Here is a 19,945-nt window from a genome sequence, read left to right on the forward strand (position 1 = left end):
TATGTAACCCTTCATTGCGGTGAGCGGTAATAAGATGAGACTCTCGTCGTCTCGGCATCTTTGTTAGAGCCCTACGTAATGAGGGCTTAAACAATCCTAACTTTTCCTAGATTTGCAGCGGAGAATAATGAAATTTAATCTTTATTTCCACTTAGTTGAGTTTCAGCCCCCTATCTATCATCCAATGCTCTATATTTCTGTCTTTTTGTGATGTTGATGTTGATGCAGGGTAGTTTCTGTGGACATCGATTCGACCTCGAATGATGAGTGTCTTACTGAGCCCAATTTGATATATGTTAGCGGGTTTAGCTCAGTTGGGAGAGCGTCAGACTGAAGTCAAACTTCAATCAATTGATATCTGAAGGTCATGTGTTCGATCCACATAAACCGCAACTTGGTTTTTTATCATCTGTCATTTTATCATTTTCTTTTTACTTGGAAAGTTAAACGCTGGACACTCACTCTCAATCAATCCCTCTGCACGTAACTTGCCCTCGCCGCATTGAAGTAAATGCATTCCAATAGTCATGCATGCCCTTGGCTCCGTTCTCTCTCTTTCGGCCCCGCCCCCAACCCCTTGGTATCAATCCTGTTATTGATCGACCTTTGTGACATTTCATTGAAGTCTGAGGCTTTAGTATTTGGCGCGCAGTTTCTTCCAAAGTTTATGCATGCGCTCAGCTTGTCCAGGCGTAAACCTCTTGGGACCACACTCACTACACCTCGTTAGCCATGTTTCCAGTCTCGAGATATGAACAACTCACGGTTCAACATAGTCCATGAAGTTATCTGTAGGATCAAAACCAGGCTTATCGGGACAGCTGTTTAGATCAGGTGGAGGACACACTCCATACTCCGGAGGCCCTGCCTCATAAGGAGTATCATCAACATAATCACCTGGCTCTTCGCAACCATTCTCAAATGTATGCTCCAGACCAAGCCAGTGTCCAACCTCATGGACGGTTACGTAGCTGAACTTGGGAGGGACTTCGCCAGGGTTGTCGGGCCTCATGATGCAGCCATCGAAGAGGATATCGTCCTTGGTGGGGTTGGGAACGGGGAGCTCGCACTTTCCGCCAGGGGGCATACTTGCGATGAAGAACAGATTGAGGTCCTTGTAGGTTCCTTGCCTCAAGGCAGCTCGGAGCTCCTCTTCGGCTTCACTTCTTCCTGGACTGATGGGATAGGCCCAGCCGTAATTGACGGTTCGGGTCGTGTTCATCAACTTGAACGAGAAATTCCAGGGCTTGAACTTCTCATTGAGAAGGTCTATCTGGCCCTTGACCGTAGCTTGCTGCGAAGAGTTAGAACAGTGGCCCCAAAGTTATGTTTTCGCTTACTTTAAGGTAATTGTCCTCCTCCTTCTTGCTCGCTGCGAGGATGTGGACGTAGGTCTTGACTTCTACATTCTTATGCTGTCCTCGGATTTCGAGATGCTCATTTGCTAGGTTCTTCGAAACAGCCTTTAAGCCATTGCTAGATCCCAAAGTACCGCAGTCAAAGCCAGCTGCTAACACAGAGTTGGCCAAAAGGCCCAGAGTAAGAGCAGATTGAAGATGCATACTGAGTGATGAGGAATAGATAACGCAGAGAATACCTTAGCACAGGAGGCTTGAAACGTATCGAATCTTACTGTTTTATATACATATGGAATTTTCGTATTGCCAGCTTTCAATTGGGACTTTTGAATCCTTTGCAATCCTTCTTATACTGCGCCACGTTCGGCAAAACTGGTGATGGTCTTGGCGGTACCCCTCACAAGGTAGGAACACGAGGTCAGACCATGTTAGCGTTGCCTTGAGATCGATTGAATAGGAAATAAGAATCTTGCTCCAGGGGGGGGTTGGAGATGTAAGCAGGCTGACACCTGTTCTATTGGCTGGTTCAACTGGTGAGGATCGTGGGGTTACGTGGTCTTTCGCTGTTCTGGGCAGAGAATCAGGCAAAGCGATACAGTTGTAGGATTGGAATCGTAATACTCGGGCTTCAATAGGCCGTTTATCTCATGCTCTGAGGAATAGACTATTCTGAATCTGTTCACGACGCGCGGTCTTGACATCGCCTGCCTGTACTGACGGCGATCATGATTGCAGACTTCTATGATGGAGTGAGGATCCAATGCAGAAGACTATACCGTCAATAACTACTATTAAAACGTGTTTAGCCTCGCATCCTTTGTTGCAATAGGGCAGCCTTAGTCCTTGTAAATGAGAATTTGCTGTTTCAGCAAAGGATGCTTTTAGGCTAATACCATTTCATGGCCGCTCACCAGGATTCTGAGCTTCTGGGTAAGAGCAGACATGCGACGCTTGACTGATGCGGATAGATGCGACACGAGTTGATTTATGATTCTTTGTGGCTTACATGCATGTCTACAGTGTTTCTTGACCTGGATACCTGAGTTCAATGTTGGAGGTTAACCTTGTTGCCAAGGACAAGGTGTCCTGATACTCAACATGAGGAGCGATGCGTTGAAGGACATTATGTAAACAAATTAGACGAATGAAACGTGATATCTCGGTGCAAAACGTCCAAGCCGCTGTACTGAAATAGTTTCTGGTTCTGGGGTTTGAAATTATTGCCGTACGCAATTTGGTCATGAACAGCATGGAAACTTGATCAAGATAAGCTTTTAGGAGGCAAGCTCGCTGCCTGTCTTTACTGGCCAATAGCATTTCAGGTGACTCTGGGATGTGTGCTATTGCATTCAGGCTTGGAGCTTATTCCACCTCAGCTATATAGTGTAATTGGTCATGTGGGTTGGGGGTCAAGATTTGAGTTCATGTGTATCATCATATACGCCAATGACAGAGATTGCAAGACTTGTAGATAAGCTTTCTCCTCCAGGACATGCTTTGTGAAGAAGTATATTTAACCTTTCGTGAATGGCATAAAAGGTGAGTCGCATCTACCTGGTTCGTGCTCTGATTTTCAGTCCTATAAATAAATTCTGATCCTCACAAGCACTGAGAACATACCGTCACCTACTCGGACCACCATCACATTCTCACCATGGAGCCTTCCGAAATACCACCCGCAAACGAGGGCTTGTCAACATTTACGTGCTTTTCGCGTCTTCCTCCCGAGTTGCGCCAAATGATATGGGAGTACCTTATCTCTGTGCAACGAAACCTGAGGATAAGAGGCCGCTGGGGCAAGCCACGCACGATTGGATCTTTCTCAATCTCCGAGGGAATGAATCTCTCCCGAGTCTGCTCTGAGAGTCGAAAAGTCCTTGCTCGTATCATCGCGTACCAGACCGCCGAAAATGGTAATGGGGCTTCCCTCAATCGACCTTTCGACACTGTTCTTCTGAGAACACTTGATGCACGCTCACTGGAGCTCCTTTCTTCCATAACGACCGATATCGATTGTATTGCTGTACCAGGGTCGCAATTTAGAGGCGGGATTCAAAAGCTCCATCTCGCTCTGGAAAAGAGGGTTGCCGCCGGTGGTCGACAGATAAAAGTCATCTACACTGGGATATTCTATAAACTTCCAGACGACTGCCGGCCACCACGGAATCACCTCATGACACCACTCGCTGATTTCAAAATCACGACCGACGAAGATGCTTTACCAGGCCCGTGGCCCGGTAATAAGTTCGTTGTTATATATAACGAATCATACGGGGCAGAAAATAAGTTTCTAGACCTTGAGTGCTCTAGCTGTCTTCATGATAAAGTTGCAGCAGAGTTACGTCCGACTTGGCAGAGATTTGCATGGAAGGACAAACTCGCCATACCGGTAATAAAACCAGGCTTGATCTTGATCGGCACATCCCTACTGTGCACTGAGTTATATCGTGTTTGAAACCATGATATATTAAACGTTATAAACTTAACTAGCCTATATTCTTTTAGCTATTAAAGCCTCTAGCTATATAACTATAAGTTACTTTAATAAAATTATTAATACTTAACTTATTGAATTAGTAAATAGTCCTGAAAGTTATACATAGTTGGAAAACACGATAGCACGGTATCAATGCACAGCACTCGGAATGTTGATTCTGGTGCTATATTGCCTGTCTATGTTAGATGTGATGGCTGTCGGAAGCCTCGTGTTGGGGATACCTGTTAATTTTAGAGAAACGGGGACACTTGAAGGACAATAGCTGGTCTTATGCTGCGATGCGTCTGCTCCTCTCAACCCATTGACTCATTCGACAAGCTACACTTTCTTCCAGGCTCAACTCTTAGGGTGTATTTTAAGCCTGGAACAGATCTACGATCTAAGATCAAGCCATTTGCGGCCAAGTCTCACTACAACCGGCCGAGGAGCCACATTCCAGGCCCAACAATAGCCCCCAGCACGGAATTCCGGGAACCCACGACATCACTCTTAAAATCACCAGTAAGAACCTTCCAATGCAAGCGCTGACCCGAAAATTCAGGGCCCGCTATTTGCCTCCGCCACCGCCCTGTTTCGAGACCCTTAGTGCTTATATACAATGGATACCAGAAATGAAGCATAACGACTTTTATTCCTTCGCAAAGATCTCAAACGGACCAAAATCCTGAGACAATAAATACAAATCACTCAGCCACAGAGGATCGGCCCGCTAGAAAGGAACAGGGCCTAAGCCCAGACATCTGCAATGCTGTCTGGCATGTTGACAAAGCCAAGTCTACAGGGGACCCCTGGAATGCTCAGCCTTGATATCCACCGCTAGACCAGATCAGACATACGACATTCCTCTCAGTGCGGTCTAGACGGGAATCCTACGATCCTTCGAGGTCATGGGTTCGGTATATAACAAGCCCCCCAAGTCGCGATGGACTTGTACCAGGAATATCCTTAGATCTCACCATGCATATTGCTTCCTACGTCTCCGTTGCATTCACTGTGCTTGGCCTCACGGCTGCCTCACCTAAGGGATGCGTTACTAAACGATCTCCCGAGCCAAAGTTGGAGAATGGTCATTACATTGTCGACCGCGCGACAAAATTCGCTAATAAGAAGGTTTGGACCTTTAATGGGAAGACTCTTCCTGAGGGTCTTTACTCGAGCGACTATCAAGTTGGAAAGACCCATGTTTTTACACCGTCTGGGGTAAAAGTCCGCAATGGGTATCTTGAGTTGACCGTCCCGGGTGGACAAAAGTCTAAGCCGTACAAGGCTGCCGAGGTAGCGACTGAGATTGAGAACATCAAGTACGCTTCTGTCCGAACAACAGCTATTCTCAGCGAGCCTGCAGGTGTTTGCAACGGTACGTTTATATTGTCATCTCAGCTTTAAATATACTAACGTCTTCAGGAATGTTCTTCTACCAATCCGACAGCCAAGAGACCGACATCGAGTGGCTCTCCGATCCCAAGTCCGAGTCCAACTACGACGGTATTCGTAGACTATGGTTCACGAACCAAGACAACGACGGCGACGGCGAACCATCTCACAAAGACGTCCTTCCTCCTGCGAATCCCACGAGTACCGAGCACGAGTACCGCATTGACTGGACCAAGGGTCTTGTTCAGTTTTACGTTGATGGTGTGAAGCAGTGGTCTACCAAGAAGGATGTTCCCAATGTGCCTGGACCTTGGATCTGGAATAATTGGTCTAATGGTGATAAGGGCTGGAGTGCTGGACCTCCGAAGCAGAATGCTGTGTTTAAGATTAAGAAGATTGAGATGTATTACAACACTGCTTAGAAGGTGTTTGGATAGGTGCTGGGTTTTTGATTCTGCTAATACTTGCTGGGTTGGTAGCCTTGGATTGGAGAAAATAACACGATAGAGTCAAGATACATTGCTGTTGGAGAAGACCGACCGCTCCTTCATGAATATTGCTGCCCTTCTTCTCACCTCGCTGATGAGCAAGATCGATTCTTTAATGCCTTTGATATCGGAAGTTGGACCAGAGAGGCGTAGCATCTCAACGTTTGATGGATCTTAGTCCCGAGCCATGTACGAGTCGAACTCAGCCGATCACTGAAGAGATGATAGTTGAAGCGTCCAGCAGTGACCTAATTCCGACTTACTCTAGACCTCCCAAATCTCTGTGACTAAGCTTAAAGGAGTTGCTGTCCTCACTTGCAAGACAGAATGGATGAGGTTTCCTTCTGGGGAGAACGTCACGAAACCAAGGTTAAACCGCTTCAATACCAGTCTCTCAGTAATACAGCATAAACTTCATAAGTCATTGTATCCCTTTCTCGCATAGTCCATGTATCCAAGCAAGACCACTATTCCGTCGCCGGGCTGCTCTCCTTCGGCCTCTCAGGCTTCTGCCCATAAACACTAAACCTACACCACATTAGCATCCCTCCCACTCATCTATAACATCAAACTTACACATGACCATAAGCCTGCGTCTTAGGATTCATAAGAATCTTTCTCATCTCCGCCGCAAAAAGCTGCATCTCTTCGGGCGACCACTTAAGAATCTCACAAAGCGGTAATTTCACAAAACCATCGAGCGCCTGGCTAAACGACAATCCCACAAAAGTACCGAGCTCTTTCTTTTTCTTATCCTTTGGCCAGCGCCCAACAGGGATTCTGTGCGTTTGCGGAGTTACGGATACGAAGCCGGCGTCTTTGGCGAGGGTTGAGAGCTTGCCGTTGGAGAAGTCGAATGTGCAGCCGATTGTGTCGCCGACTTGGGTGAAGATTTTTGCCCAGCGTGTGAAGATACTGACTTTGTTAAGTTTTGTGAAAAGAAGGGGAGGGGGGAGGGATGCGTACTGCTCGTCGTCGACTTTGATCTCGGGGTTTTGGGAAAGCATTTGAAGATCGGGCTCTATGTGCTGAAACCAACCACCTGGCTTGAGAGCCTTGAACATCTGGCCATACAACCTATCCCAATCGGCAATGGTGCCCTGAAGATATCGAATGTGGATAAAGTCAAAAGATTCAGGTTCAAAGGTCCATTCGAGTTGAGCATCATCGATCTGAAACTCGACATTTGGGGGAACGAAGCTTGGCTGGGTTGGCGTGATGTCTGTACCAATAACGCTGGCTGATGGGTATTCGTCTGCTACGTTTATAGCCCAGATTCCGGTCCCTGTACCGATGTCGAGGATTTTCTACGCCGTGTGAGGATGTGAGTCGTCGGCGATGAAGAGACGCACCTGAGGGTTATCGCCGATGGGAGCAAGGAAGAGTTTGTCGTCGAGCATCAATGTCAACCAGTGATGGCTAAGATAGTTAGCCAACATGTATACCCAAGCTTTGGCGATGAACTTACATGAGATCAAGTGCTTCGAGTTGCGCCTCGTCGTTGGGGGCCCTGTTCATCAGCGACGCTCACTCTCATACGAGATATCTTACCAATGCTTTCCATATTTGGGATTAGCATAAGTTCTCCCCTGGAAGTACTTATTCTCGAAAATGCTCGATGTAATCGAGGCAGTCGACTCGGTTTCACTACCCCGTCAGCTCAGTCCCAAAGTTCATCTCCATCAGCATACCTATCAGCACTAAAGTTACTCTCCGTGTCGTTCCCAACATCCAACTCAGGTTCCTACCAAATTAGCAGTCGTCGATCACATTATAGCAAGTCCATAACATACAGCTTCAATTTGTGCCGCCATCTTTTTGTTGTAATTTGTTTCTTGACGCGGAGAGATGAGATAAACTCACGCGTGCGGGGTCGACGGTATCTTTATGTCTTTGTGGCATGACATATCAGATTTCTCTGTGCCGCAGGCGCTGCAATGCATGAACGGAGGACGCTATCCAATGTTGGGAAAGTGACAGGCAGGGCTAGTTGCATTGCAGATGGGGGTCAATGGTGGTGCATGTCTCTGTTTTGTTTGTTGGAAGGGGTATTATGCAAGCAATCATGAATAGACGAATACGACCTACATCTGCAACACCTGCAACTTTATTCTGGAACATTTCGATATAGTCCTCCCTCTCAAAAGACGATGAGAAATGCTTCTGAAGAAGCTGTCATCTCTTGTCTCTTCACTCGCCTGCGGGGCCAACTACGCTAATGCGACCACGGCTTAACAAGACTGCAAGACCCTTGTTACTGGCGTCTTCACAACAAGCTTTTTCAACCGTGGCATGCTTGGTTATTGGTCGTGGGAAATGGTTAACCTTTTGAGGCTGGGAGGGCCGTTGTAACGTGTTCACCTGCTGGCCACTCATGCTGTCGTGATGCGATTGGAGGCGCTTGACATTGCACCAGCTGCAAGTACGCCGTGAAACGTTGGAGGTGGTTGCATGTACGACGATGCGACGGTGCACAATTCATATGCTTTTATTGAGTCACTTCATTGATACTAAAGCTATCATTAAGGGCTAAAAGCGCACAAAATCACTCCAGTAGTTCCAATCCAACAGATCATCGCCGACACTAAAATCCCATGCATCCAGTGCACTAACGGCCATCTCAGAATCACCCTGTCCCCGTCTCTTACGCCACAGCAATTCAATACAAGCCAGCACCGGCTCACCATCAGTCAATGCCTTCCGCCTCGTCTCCCAAGCTTCTAAAGTCAAGTTTCCAATAGCAGTGTATAGCGAATTATCAACACTATCCACAAGTTCAGGATGATCAGCATACAAACTGTCAACCAGCTTCCAAGCAAGGTTAATTCTTGGGCCTGAAGGTCGCCTGCGTAGTTCACTGATGGCATAGATCCAAGCGTCGATTTGGTAGAGTGATGTTAGATGGGTAAACATCTGAGATGAGAATTTACTCTCAATGCCCACGTTGACTAGCTCCAAGAACGACAGTGCTGCATTGAAGAGAATATCGCTATCCTCTTTCGTCATGTAAACATCTGCATCACCGGGTGCTGCTCTAGCCCTGGGGTGATGTAACCTAAAGCGCATTCTCGCAATAGCCAGTTTAGCCATGGCATATGTCAAATCATGAAACGGAACAGCTCTATCAAGCTTGGAAAGATATTTCTCTGTGTAGATAGCTTCAAGCTCGTTAATCGCTTCGTCTTCGGCTTTGGTCGATCCTCCAGGTCTTCCGAAACCGGGCGCTATACAGTCAAAGACTTTGGCTGCTTTGGGAGATGAGCGTAGCCACTGTGTTACTTCAAACTTCATCAGAACGCAGAGCATTTCTGTAGGGCCGGTGTGCTGGACTGGAGGTTCGAGCATGTCTGGATGGAGGTCTGCGTCGTTGATGTTGAAGGGGAGGCGAATATCCCCAAACTCTGATCTTGCGAGTTTTATTCCTGGTGTTGAACTAGCGCGTACTCGAGAGTCGAGGCCCTTGATTTGCCACCAGAGCCTTATTCGCATTTCTTTCTCGAAGAAGGATAGTTTTGCGTCGGTGTCTGATTTGTGTAGACCCATCATCTGTCCAGCTCTTATAGCAACGGCAGTCATGGTACTAGCTAGCTCCGTTTCTGGGTTTGAGAATGTAAACAGCACCATAGCCTGAAGAGTCTCAAGATCCTTCGTCGTCATGAAATCAGCTGCCGTGAGCGCCCGTACCGTCGCGGTGCGATAGCGCGTGAGTAATGCCCCTCTATCCTCCCCCAAGGATGACTGACAAGCTTCTGAAGACAGCGAGGTAACTGAAAGAAGATAAATGGAGAACATTAGTGCTGAGAGGGGTTTTGGAGTATTTGCTATATCCCAGCTTGCTTCTAAAATGCGCTTTTGTAGACTTGGGACGTGAACGATCTTGATAAGGGGATTGACGCATTCGACAAAGGTCTGCCAGTAGAAGAAGATTTGTTTTGGGTCAGGATGACTCTCGTAGGCTTTTGATTCGGGGTCGAAAATCATGGAGTGGAATGATGGTGATGGATGGAGGAAAGGGTCATCTTTGTTTCGTAGTGTAAGCGTGGGAGGAAACTTGAGCTGCAACGATGTCAGTCGCGGCGCCGTATCATGATCCGCATGACTTACCTCGTGGCTAAGTTTTGACCAAAGACATCTACAGACATCAGCATCAGGGCATGCCATCAATGGACAAGTCAACTTACAACTCCGTCGCAGCATCCTCCAATTTCGTATCATCCTCCCTCTTCGCCTCCAACCCCGACTCCACCCAAACATTAGCATGCTGACTATAATCCACACCACTGTTCTTCATCAGTTCCTCATACTTTGCCAGCCGCGCCAGCAAATCCTCGTCAGCAGCTCTCTTTCGAGGCTTCGGCGGAGGAGGCGCTTCGTAGGTACATTCTACTCTACCCTTCTGACAATTTGAGCAGGGATGTTGACGATCACACTTGACTTTTCTTCGGGCGCACATTGAACATGCATATTTTCGTATTTCGGCCATGATGACGATGGGGAGTGTAAGGTAGAAAGGAGACAGAGAGCGTCGGTGGTTTCGGTGGCTTCGGGGGCGCGGAGGACTCGGGGATGTCGGGGCTGGGAGGGGTTTAGCGTCGGTGTTTGACAAGTCCGAGATTTAGTTCGTTTGTTCGTCTGAAGATGGGATACAATGCGCAGCGGGTGAGTATGAGAATTGAAAAGTAAATACAGCTTTCAACTCTTCTATACGTATGTATAACGGCAAGTCGCGACGCCTGCCGTGAGGCGTGAGCGTTGCGTGGGAAGTAACGTAAGGATCTTTCCCGTCGAATCACATGCCGTTTGAAGCCGATGATGAATTGCGTATTCCTTCTCAGCCTCGACCGCGCTAGTTGCAGCGAACCAATATAGACTTTCTCGCCTCCCGAGGCACGCTCGGATACGAACGACTTAGCGGGGCACGCGAGACTACTTATTATCCCAAACCGCACATCTTCATCCTCATAGACTCTGTTTCACTCAACTACACGCCATGCCAGACGACAAAATGACCCTCGAAGAAGCCCATCGGCGCTTCAAAGAGCCTCTCCCCAAACTAACCGCCATCAAATGCTCTGTCATAGCCTATGCGCTACGAGCTTTCATCGTCGTTGCGAATTATGGTCTTTCGCTGAAAGAAAAGATCGTGACGCCTGCTAACGCGCCGAGTCTTACCAAGACATACGCGTGTCGACCAAAGTTATCGCTACGGTACGCCTTCAACTCACACTTCGAGCAAAACCTAACTGTCATAGAATATTCTTCCCCAAAATCCATGATGAAGCCTCTGGAGATAAACTACCTACGGTGTTTACCATCCATGGCGGCGGTTTCGTCATGGGCGATCCTCGTGATGACGACCATTTTAACTACACATTCGCCAACATGCACTCTGTTCTCGTCGTCGCGCTAGATTACTCCAAATCACCACGTACTCACTTCCCAACCCCAACATACGACCTCGAAGCCCTCATCCTGGCTGCTCTCTCCGACTCATCCCTCCCAATTGATCAAGACCGCGTTGCAATCATGGGTTCCTCAGCTGGCGGAAACCTCGCGCTGTCTGTATCCCTCCTCCCGAGCATGAGCGGCAGTGGCGATGGTGTACGTCGTATCAAGACCGCTGTGCCGATGTATGCAGTCGTCGACATGTCTGTGAGGAAAGAGTACAAGATACAAACTCGGCAGTGGAAGCCCTCTTTTGGAGGGTTTCGAGCAAAGAAGACGGATATGCTGTTTCCGCTTTCACCCGTTTTCGAAGCTGCGTACACGCTACCCGGTCAAGATCACCATGATCCATTGTTGAATCCTATTTTCGCGAGGAAAGAGCAACTACCGCCGAATATATTCTTCCTTGCGTGTGAGCTTGACATGCTAGCTGGAGAATCGTGGAGAATGATTTGTGAATTGACGGGGAGAGAGATTGGAGATGAGACTGTGGGGAGAGAAGAAATTGGGCCTAAGGGGGAGTTGATACTGGATGATAAGAGGTATTCGTTTGAGACGAAGACTAAAGAAGGGAGTTATAGATGGTTGTTGATTCCGGATCAGATTCATGCGTATGATAAGTATGAGAATCTGGTATTGCTTCATGGGGACAAAGAGCTGTCTAAGGATGCTGAGTTGAAGTTGGTGGAGGCTCAGAAGGTGATTGGGAAGTGGTTGTTTGATGGGCCGTTTGCTTGAGGGATAGATCGATATAGACGCAGTGGAAAACATACTTATTCTGAAGTGTGGTCTGTTTATCGTGAGTAACATAGGTCAAATTAGCTATCTACAAGGGCATCGCTCAAGACATTCTTCCCTGCATCAAGTTCCTTGCACTGATACACCGACAAACTGCTTAAGAACCTCCTCCACCACCGCAACCACCACCTCCTCCTCCGCACCCACCGCCACCGCCACCGCATCCTCCGCCTCCGCCTCCACAACCTCCAGCTCCAGAACAAGCAGCCCCAGCACATCCACCACCATCCCCACCACCCGCACATCCTCCTCCGGCTGCATTCCCTCCACAACTTCCCGCCGCACACCCAGGCGCAGCTCCATACGCATACGCCACCGGGACAAACACAACCGGTGCCATAAAGGGTCCATACACTACACATATCAGTCAGCACTCAATCTTTAGTTCAGGACGAGGTAGACTCACTCCAGTAGGAATAACCCCAGTGGTCGTAGTACTGATCCTTAGGAGGAAGCTTACGACCCTTCTTCTCAGCGCGCTTACACGCCTTTTGGTAGTTCTCTTCAAGGCGCTTGTTCTGAACCTCTCGAAGTCTGTTCTGTACTTTTTCGACGTGGCTTGCTGCGACGAGGCCTTCGTTCGATGTGCGGACGGCGTTGTGGGAGGAGATATGGGCTGAGTTATCGGGGGGACACATATCTGCTGCTCCAGACTCGTAAAACTTATCGGCAACTAGATATGTCAGTTATACTTCTTGTACAAAGAGGGGTTTAGTTACTCTTTTCGCTATGGGAGAGCTTGAGAACGCGTCCGATTGATGTGACGTGTGCGGCTCGTACGCTCTCGCAGTACCAGCATGTACACTCTGAGTAGACCTCGTCAAACATCTCTTGGTAAATCTTGCTCGTCCACTCAAACCCATCGTTTAACTTCTCATCCTCTATCTTATCATCATGTCGCACGTACTTGAACACTCGCTTGGTGGTGTACACAAAGTACGACAATGGCATGAGTTGGTGAGTATGCCAGCCTAGATCAACGTCGAGAGTAGGAACAGCAGTTTTCTTGGGATTCTTGGCGATGATCCGCATGAAGCGATTATACTTCAAGCAACATCTATCCATGGTCTCTCGCGCGGTGGGAGAGTGCAGCCAGTCAAGCTTGCACATCTTTCCAGCAAAGATTCCCTGTCGCATCACAGCGCCGCAAAGATCAAGAGCAAAAGGGCTGAAGTTCTCCCAGTATCGAGACATCATCTTTCTGATACAAACTTTTGAGAAAGCCGGGACGAGGCCCGCCCGGCCCCTGGCGACGCTGCCGTTGATAGTAGCGAGAGCACTCGGTTTCAGAAGTGCCTCGGACTCAATCAACTTGCGCACAGTCTCCATGGTAGGCGGATCCTCAGGATCAGGTGAATCAAGAAGATTCTGGATCTGAATGCGCAAAACATGCTGAATCATGCGATTGGGAAACATGCGCTGATCAAATGGTGCGTTGACGAATGAATTCCCTTGGCGAACGGTGATGGGAACGGGGGTTCCGCTGTTAGGCCAGAGAATCGTGCCCGGCATGGGATAGCTCTTTAAGACGACGTTCTCAGCATCTTTGCAGAACTTTGCAACGCTGAGGGTCTCTTTTGTCACGCGGGTATTGCACTTTGGACAGCGCGCCTCAAACCTGATGTCGCCGTAGCCTGCGCCCATGAGTCCAGGTCGATCTGGGGATTTGGGTGTTTCCTCGAGACCGCAGGTAGTCCAGGGGACGTCAAATGCTTGAGCGCAGTTCTTGTTAGGACAAGAGATGGTCTTGACGAGAGGATCGTCGACATTATCCCATTGACGGCCTGTTTGGGCGACCCAGCGAGCCTTGTCGTCGTCGGAGACATTGTAGCTGAAGGAGCCGTCGATGGCGGCGTTGACGAGACCCCACGGCATACCGGACTGCCAGAATTGACGGTGGCCTTGTCGGATGCAGTCTTCGAGGAAGTTGTGGGGGTTCAGCATGTGAGAGTGATATACCATCAACACGTCTAGAGTTTGTTAGTGCTTGCGTTCTTCTGTAGTTGGATTTACTCACCAAGCGGCGGGAGGGTCTTCTTCTCCCACCAACGAGGCGCATCACCAACAGGAAACTGTGCATAAGATGGAGAGTTCTTGTCAGTCATGACACCCTCAGTCAACGGGCTCAGTTCCCTCGGGAGTGAATTCCACCACGCCTCATACCGATCCACAGCCCTAGCAACAAACAACGCCCACCGCTTCTCACGGATCTTGCTCAGTGATTTCTTCTTATCCTCTAGTTCGCGGTTAAACTCCCCCGCGGCGGGATGTTCATCAACGTCGCCGTTCTCATGGACAACCATGTTTCCATCGGCGCGAGTATCCCACAATTCCCAGAGACCGTCTGTGTAGCCGACATCCTCTTTGAGCGCTTCGAATGCGAAGAGGAGACGGAGGTGGGCGAGGCATGTGCTGGAGTCTGGTTCGTGGGGGAGGGAGTCGATTTGGAGATCTGTGAATGGGGATATGAGGTCATCTGGGACGGGGGCGGGTGCATCGTCCACGGCCTGATAAGCCGGAGGGGCGGCCATTTTCAAAGTGTAAATGTGAGAATAATATACAATGGTAGATTGATTATTTTGAATGAATGAGGTTGATTGTTGATAATTGTATTGTTGTGTGTAAAGAGGAAACTTGGCATTTTATATCACGGAACTGTGCCGCGGTGCAGGACCCCTTCCATCTCGCCATGTTCTCCACGTCGGCACGTTTGCATCATTTGTGGACAGGCGAGGCAGTGCAGGCGCGTGTGTGACTGGTTGGATAAGCAAACCCAGCGGAATTGATCACAAGGATAAATCGAAAATCATGCCGATGATCCGACTCTCGCCAATTGCTGGTGCACTAACATGTCTGCGGGGTAATGCACGTTATTGGGGTAGTGTCTGTTAGGCTAACAACGAAGGTTACAGCCACCGCCCGGCTACACCCACGTACATAAACAGGCAACAGAATTCTGGGTGCTAATCCTTGAAGAGATCTACGGGCGGCGATTGCTGCAAGGCTGGGCGTAATGATCAACGCCAAGATGGGGCATCTGATTGAATGCGAAAATGGAAGGATTCTTTTCTTCCTTCTAGAAGGCCTTGGGCTATGCCTTGCATTGGGGCTGTGATATCGCGCTGCATGCCTATCACGTCTGTTCTGGACCGTCACGAATTGGGGGCCGTTTTTGGACGAGGCCAACATAACACGTCAGTGATGAGAAATCAGGTCATTGGGATTTGGCAATGACAATTACGTATCAGGCCCGTCGCTTACAGTAGGTGAAAAGGCTGTTGGCTGCAGTCAAGTTTTCGTGCGCGTCGCATCTCAATTGGGAATGCGAAAATCACATGACGGCCCGCGATACCTGCGCGACGAGAAAATAGTCTGATCTGCCCGGGGAAATCAAGCCTTAGATCCGACAAGTAAATTAACGGGTCAAAAGCCCCGATCTTATAACTCGTGGCTGAATTGAGTGGCTTTTTTGCGAAACATTGCGTGTTGGCTGCACCATCATCTCGGTGTATTGGCGTAAGACGGGCCTTTCACCTCAAATAAGCCGGTGCAAATCACCGATATCACTGTGTATTTAGACTTCATCTTGCAAATTAAAGTTATCAGATCAATTTCTCATCATTCATGACCGACTATTTCCATCGTTTGCTAAAATGTCCACACTCAAAGTTCTCGTTGTAGGCGGAGGCATCGCCGGCCCCTCAGTAGCCCACTGGCTCTCCCGCACCGGCGCAGAAATCACCCTCATCGAGCGCTCCCCCAAACCCAGAACGAACGGCCAACAGCTTGACCTTCGGCATCAAGGTGTGGCTGTCATGAAGAAGATGGGTATTGAGCCTGCGATTCGCGCTAAGCATGTTCATGAAGTTGGGACGCAGATGATTGATATGAATGGTCGGACAAAGGTGTTTTTTCCGACGGTTGAGAGCGGGACGGGGCATCAGAGTGTTACGACTGAGTATGAGATTATGCGTGGTGATCTTGTGAATATCCTGTTGGGGCTTACGCGGGATAAGCAGAATGTGAAGCATCGCTTTGGAACAAGTGTTGCGAGCTTGACGCAGGATGATGAGAGTGATCCGAATGGAAAGGTTCATGTCGGGTTTGACGATGGTCAGAAAGGCGACTTTGATCTCGTCGTCGCTGCTGATGGCACGGGTTCCAGAACACGACAGCTCATGCTTGGGCCTGATGCACCCGACCCACGACATTTCCTCGGTGGCTACATCGGCTTCTTCAGCACCCTTTCAAAACCACACGACACAAACCGCTTCACATTCTGCCATATGCCTGGCTCGCGCTGGCTCGGTACAAGAAAGGACAGCCCGGACATGACGCGCGTGTACATGAACATACAGAGTCAGAACGAGGGGCTGGCAGCGGCGCACAAGTCAGGAAAGCTAGATCATCTCAAAGCTGCGTGGGCGGATGTCTTTGCAGATGGGAAATGGGAGAGCGCTCGGTTCATGGATGCGTTGAAGAATTCGCCAGAGGCAGATGATCTGTACTCCACGCCCTGCCAAGAAGTTCGACTTCCGCCGGGATCATGGTCAAAAGGCCGTGTCGTAGCCCTCGGCGACGCAGCGCATGCTCAGACTGCAAATGGCTTCGGAACAACATGGGGTATCGTCGGATCATACATCCTCGCCGGCGAAGTAGCGACTCTGCACAAGCAAGATCCCAGCAAGGGAGTCGTGCAGGGCGTCAAGAAATATGAGGAGGTCTTTCGGCCGATAGCGACATGCATGCAGGGCGAGCAAAGCGCATTCGCTAGAGCGGTGTTTGCGCCAAAGACGCAGTTTGGGGTGCAGATGCTTCACACGCTGGGGAAACTGGCATCGTGGTTCAAGCTAGATCAAGGAATGGGCCTTGATTCCAAGATTGCCAACTGGCAACTTCCAGAGTATCCGGTACTGCGCTCAGAAATGAAATGGGGGGTATCAATCAACAAAGCTGTATAATAGTTAGACACGCAATTCATCTCTTCTCATGATTACAAAACTCACCTCAAGATGAGTCAAAACACACCGAGGTATATATACAACAAAAACGCTCAAGGTATCAATATTACAGATCACAAGGAAATTTCATCAACGGGCACTTTTCTGCGACGATAGGGAACCTCTACCGCCAGAATCAGTCATGCTAGGTGTATGGTGTTCACGCTGCTGCAGCCGCGATATGGAGTTGACGTCTTTGGCGCCTGGCAAGCTGATTGCGTCGTAGTCCAGATAGGCGTACGCACGCTGGCCCTCAATGACCTCCTCGACGTCCCGTGGGCTGCGGGAACGGCGCAGGGCGATGGAGTTGGTGTAGGTGTTTGAGGCGTGGCTGAGGCCGTTGGCGGGATAGGTGGTGTTGCCAGAGGAGAGGCCTGGGATGAATTTGCGGAATATAGGGCGGAGAAGAGCGAGACAGCCTGGGAGGGTTAGTGATAGTTAATGGGAATAGGCGGAGGAGGGGGCTTACTGGTGAAGACGGCGAGGTGGACTTCGACGTTGGCCCAGACCATGGCGAGGGAAAAGTCGTAGGGGAATTCTCGTGAGTTGGAGGTATATTTCTGAGCCTCGACGATCTGAAAGATGGACGCAATACCGACCCTGCGAGTATAAGCCATAGGTACTCTCATGATGGATTGAACTTACAATGAACCAAGACTGAAAATACCAATGACAGCAATCTTTTGCCCCAGTATCAACTTCATCCTCACAACCTCAAACAACGGTAGCGCCAGAATGATAAAGTCCATCAAACAATGCGTCAAATCAGTCCCGAGATAATACTGCCCGATATTATTCATGCACTTCCCATCGATCGACTTATCCCAGTACGCCTGCACAGGCATGCAGTGAAAGATGGTCATGAAGGTCCGGATGGTGATCCAGCATCCACAGCATACCATCAAGATAATAATAGGGACGCGTATAGATGAGAATTGGAAGATGCGACGGTAAAAGGTGAGCACGGACATCTTGCTGAGGAAGATGGACCATGAGTACAGGATCTCGCTGGCGAAGAGAATCTGGTGGGATTTCTCGAGGATGTGATCGATCTTGTCTTCGGGAACGTGACCGATTTTGCGACCCATGTAATAACATGTCGTCCCTTGGATTGTTTGTTAATTAAATTGATGAGATAAAATAAAGGGCGTCACTCACACACGACGAGAAGAATTGCATAACCAAGAGCCACAAACTACACGAGCATAAGCATGAGCATTTATTAATCACGTCTTGACTTAGGTAGGGTGAGGGCGCGTACCCAAGCAGCGATTGACAAGGCATCGTCATAGCCAACGCCCATCTTAGTCATGCGCCGCGCCTTGATCCTAAGAATCAGCGCGAGCGCACTCGCAGGCACAGGAATGATAATGGCGGCCCAGACATTGGGAACCCGGCCCGTCATGATTGAAGCGGCAGCAGCAAAACGCTGCTGGGAGTCATTGAATTGAATTGCGTTGGAACGAAGAGCGAAGAGATGGGAGAGCGGGGAGGATGGAGGGAAGAAAAAAAAGAGGGGCGACTGGGTGAGCCTTTATGCCGAAGGAGAGATACGAGCGCGTAGGATTTGGCCTTATCCGTAGATTAGGTACATTAGCTGGTGCTTGGGGCCAAGCAATTAGCATTGCCACAACGTTGACAGGCCAAGTCGTGCTGTGCTGTGCTGTGCTGTGCTGTGCTGTGCAACCCTCCCCCCAGCACCAAAGCTGAAAAGAACAAGACGGCCACTGATACGGTGAATGGGGAGAGAGATACGCCCCGTCAGCTTTCGATAAAACGGCTGCCTTATTTTCAACCCTTGTCCGCATCACTCTTGCATTCGCTCAATGGGGGAAAAAGTCGCGCAGTCATCTTGATGCCCACACACACTCTGTTGGCAGCGAATCAAAGGAGCCTGAGCACGAGACACTGCGACGCTGATCAAGTGACCACCGAGATAAGGGTTCAATTGGCCCAAGCTGAAAACGCAGTCGTTATCTCTCGAGTCTGGCCATGGAGAGATAGGCTTTTCCATTAGGCTTTAGACACCTTCTTGATGGGGGTTAGTCTCATGTTGGTGAGATTTGTTCTACAGCCCTTCTTTTGTTCTTTCTGGTCGTTTTGGAAGGCACAGAGAATTGGAATTTGAGAGGAATTGGGTCTTTGGTCCACGTCATAACGGCCGGGGTCGCTGGGTAGTGGATTCTACCCCGGACTTTGTGGTCCCACTTGGCCCAGCGTTAGCCGTTGAAATGTGCCGCCCGTTAAAATGAGGCTTTCTTTGTTGCTTATCGCGCGCATTCTTCAATTGAAAGACAGGCGGGACGATTGACTGCGAAGTGGTGTGGACAAAACACAACAGCCTCGTGAGGCAGGCTGTGAGCGTGACTCATTTTAACACGAAATTGTTTGCTCGCAGAATAAAGGAATGTCATGCAGTATGGACCGTGCTTGGGAGCAAACTTGTTTATTGAGTTTATTGATGTGACGCTTTGGTAATTACCACGATAAGCTGCCCTGCCCTGCCCTGCCCTGGTGAGTTCAATCGGCAAATCTCAAGTCGTATCATCAGTACACGATTGTTTCTGCACGGTCCATGATTTCCTGGCAATTCTTCCAAATCCTCCTTCTGTTCCTCAGCCCCGGCAGTTCTTCCCACCGTCGGCTCAACTCCCCCCGCAATCGCGTCCAAATCCCAGGAATCAAGCTGCAATAGAATTTCCAACTTGGTTTCTTGCGGAAGCTTGGAGAGTGTGTCTGTAGAGTTTGGGGAAGTTACAACTGAGGAAATGTCATCAGAACTGCAGGTATTCTGCACTGAATCAAAAACATCCTGCAATCCGGGTACCAAACACGGGTTCGCGGCCAGGAACTCGTCGCCGGCGTGATGTAACCACGGTATTTGCCTCGCCCTCTTCACAGCAGCATGTTCCGGCAGCCGCAAGCCTAGCGCCCATCTCATATCGCCCCAACTCAAAAGACCGTGGACATTCACAAAGCCATATC

At 49.2% G+C, this 19,945-nt stretch overlaps 8 protein-coding genes and 1 non-coding gene across 9 annotated transcripts; 4 read left to right on the plus strand and 5 right to left on the minus strand.

Moving 5' to 3' along the window:
* The first annotated feature begins 299 nt into the window (after positions 1-299).
* On the plus strand, positions 300-392 carry J7337_013725. Its single transcript has one exon. It is a non-coding gene; the product is annotated as a tRNA-Phe (tRNA).
* A 368-nt stretch (positions 393-760) lies between these two features.
* On the minus strand, positions 761-1,562 carry J7337_013726 (uncharacterized protein; the record flags this gene model as incomplete). Its single annotated transcript, XM_044831202.1, has 2 exons — positions 761-1,294; positions 1,341-1,562. The coding sequence occupies 2 exons, from the start codon at positions 1,560-1,562 to the stop codon at positions 761-763; spliced, it is 756 nt and encodes a 251-aa protein (XP_044674477.1).
* A 3,250-nt stretch (positions 1,563-4,812) lies between these two features.
* On the plus strand, positions 4,813-5,651 carry J7337_013727 (uncharacterized protein; the record flags this gene model as incomplete). The annotated part of the gene is made up of 2 exons (XM_044831203.1): positions 4,813-5,212; positions 5,260-5,651. The coding sequence occupies 2 exons, from the start codon at positions 4,813-4,815 to the stop codon at positions 5,649-5,651; spliced, it is 792 nt and encodes a 263-aa protein (XP_044674478.1).
* A 638-nt stretch (positions 5,652-6,289) lies between these two features.
* On the minus strand, positions 6,290-7,531 carry J7337_013728 (uncharacterized protein; the record flags this gene model as incomplete). The annotated part of the gene is made up of 5 exons (XM_044831204.1): positions 6,290-7,024; positions 7,070-7,136; positions 7,186-7,227; positions 7,409-7,461; positions 7,511-7,531. 5 exons carry the CDS (start codon positions 7,529-7,531, stop codon positions 6,290-6,292), a joined length of 918 nt encoding a protein of 305 aa, XP_044674479.1.
* Positions 7,532-8,246: 715 nt separating this feature from the next.
* J7337_013729 (uncharacterized protein) lies at positions 8,247-10,200 on the minus strand (the record flags this gene model as incomplete). The annotated part of the gene is made up of 3 exons (XM_044831205.1): positions 8,247-9,773; positions 9,822-9,849; positions 9,899-10,200. The coding sequence occupies 3 exons, from the start codon at positions 10,198-10,200 to the stop codon at positions 8,247-8,249; spliced, it is 1,857 nt and encodes a 618-aa protein (XP_044674480.1).
* Positions 10,201-10,722: 522 nt separating this feature from the next.
* Positions 10,723-11,900, plus strand: J7337_013730 (uncharacterized protein; the record flags this gene model as incomplete). Its single annotated transcript, XM_044831206.1, has 2 exons — positions 10,723-10,925; positions 10,970-11,900. The coding sequence occupies 2 exons, from the start codon at positions 10,723-10,725 to the stop codon at positions 11,898-11,900; spliced, it is 1,134 nt and encodes a 377-aa protein (XP_044674481.1).
* Positions 11,901-12,346: 446 nt separating this feature from the next.
* On the minus strand, positions 12,347-14,491 carry J7337_013731 (uncharacterized protein; the record flags this gene model as incomplete). Its single annotated transcript, XM_044831207.1, has 3 exons — positions 12,347-12,633; positions 12,680-13,930; positions 13,978-14,491. The coding sequence occupies 3 exons, from the start codon at positions 14,489-14,491 to the stop codon at positions 12,347-12,349; spliced, it is 2,052 nt and encodes a 683-aa protein (XP_044674482.1).
* Positions 14,492-15,613: 1,122 nt separating this feature from the next.
* J7337_013732 (uncharacterized protein) lies at positions 15,614-16,921 on the plus strand (the record flags this gene model as incomplete). Its single annotated transcript, XM_044831208.1, has 1 exon — positions 15,614-16,921. The coding sequence occupies one exon, from the start codon at positions 15,614-15,616 to the stop codon at positions 16,919-16,921; it is 1,308 nt and encodes a 435-aa protein (XP_044674483.1).
* Positions 16,922-17,050: 129 nt separating this feature from the next.
* Positions 17,051-18,365, minus strand: J7337_013733 (uncharacterized protein; the record flags this gene model as incomplete). The annotated part of the gene is made up of 4 exons (XM_044831209.1): positions 17,051-17,379; positions 17,430-17,560; positions 17,606-18,065; positions 18,191-18,365. 4 exons carry the CDS (start codon positions 18,363-18,365, stop codon positions 17,051-17,053), a joined length of 1,095 nt encoding a protein of 364 aa, XP_044674484.1.
* Positions 18,366-19,945: the final 1,580 nt, after the last annotated feature.

Source organism: Fusarium musae, chromosome 11 (genome assembly GCF_019915245.1).
Source record: "Fusarium musae strain F31 chromosome 11, whole genome shotgun sequence".
Lineage (NCBI taxonomy): Eukaryota > Fungi > Ascomycota > Sordariomycetes > Hypocreales > Nectriaceae > Fusarium > Fusarium musae.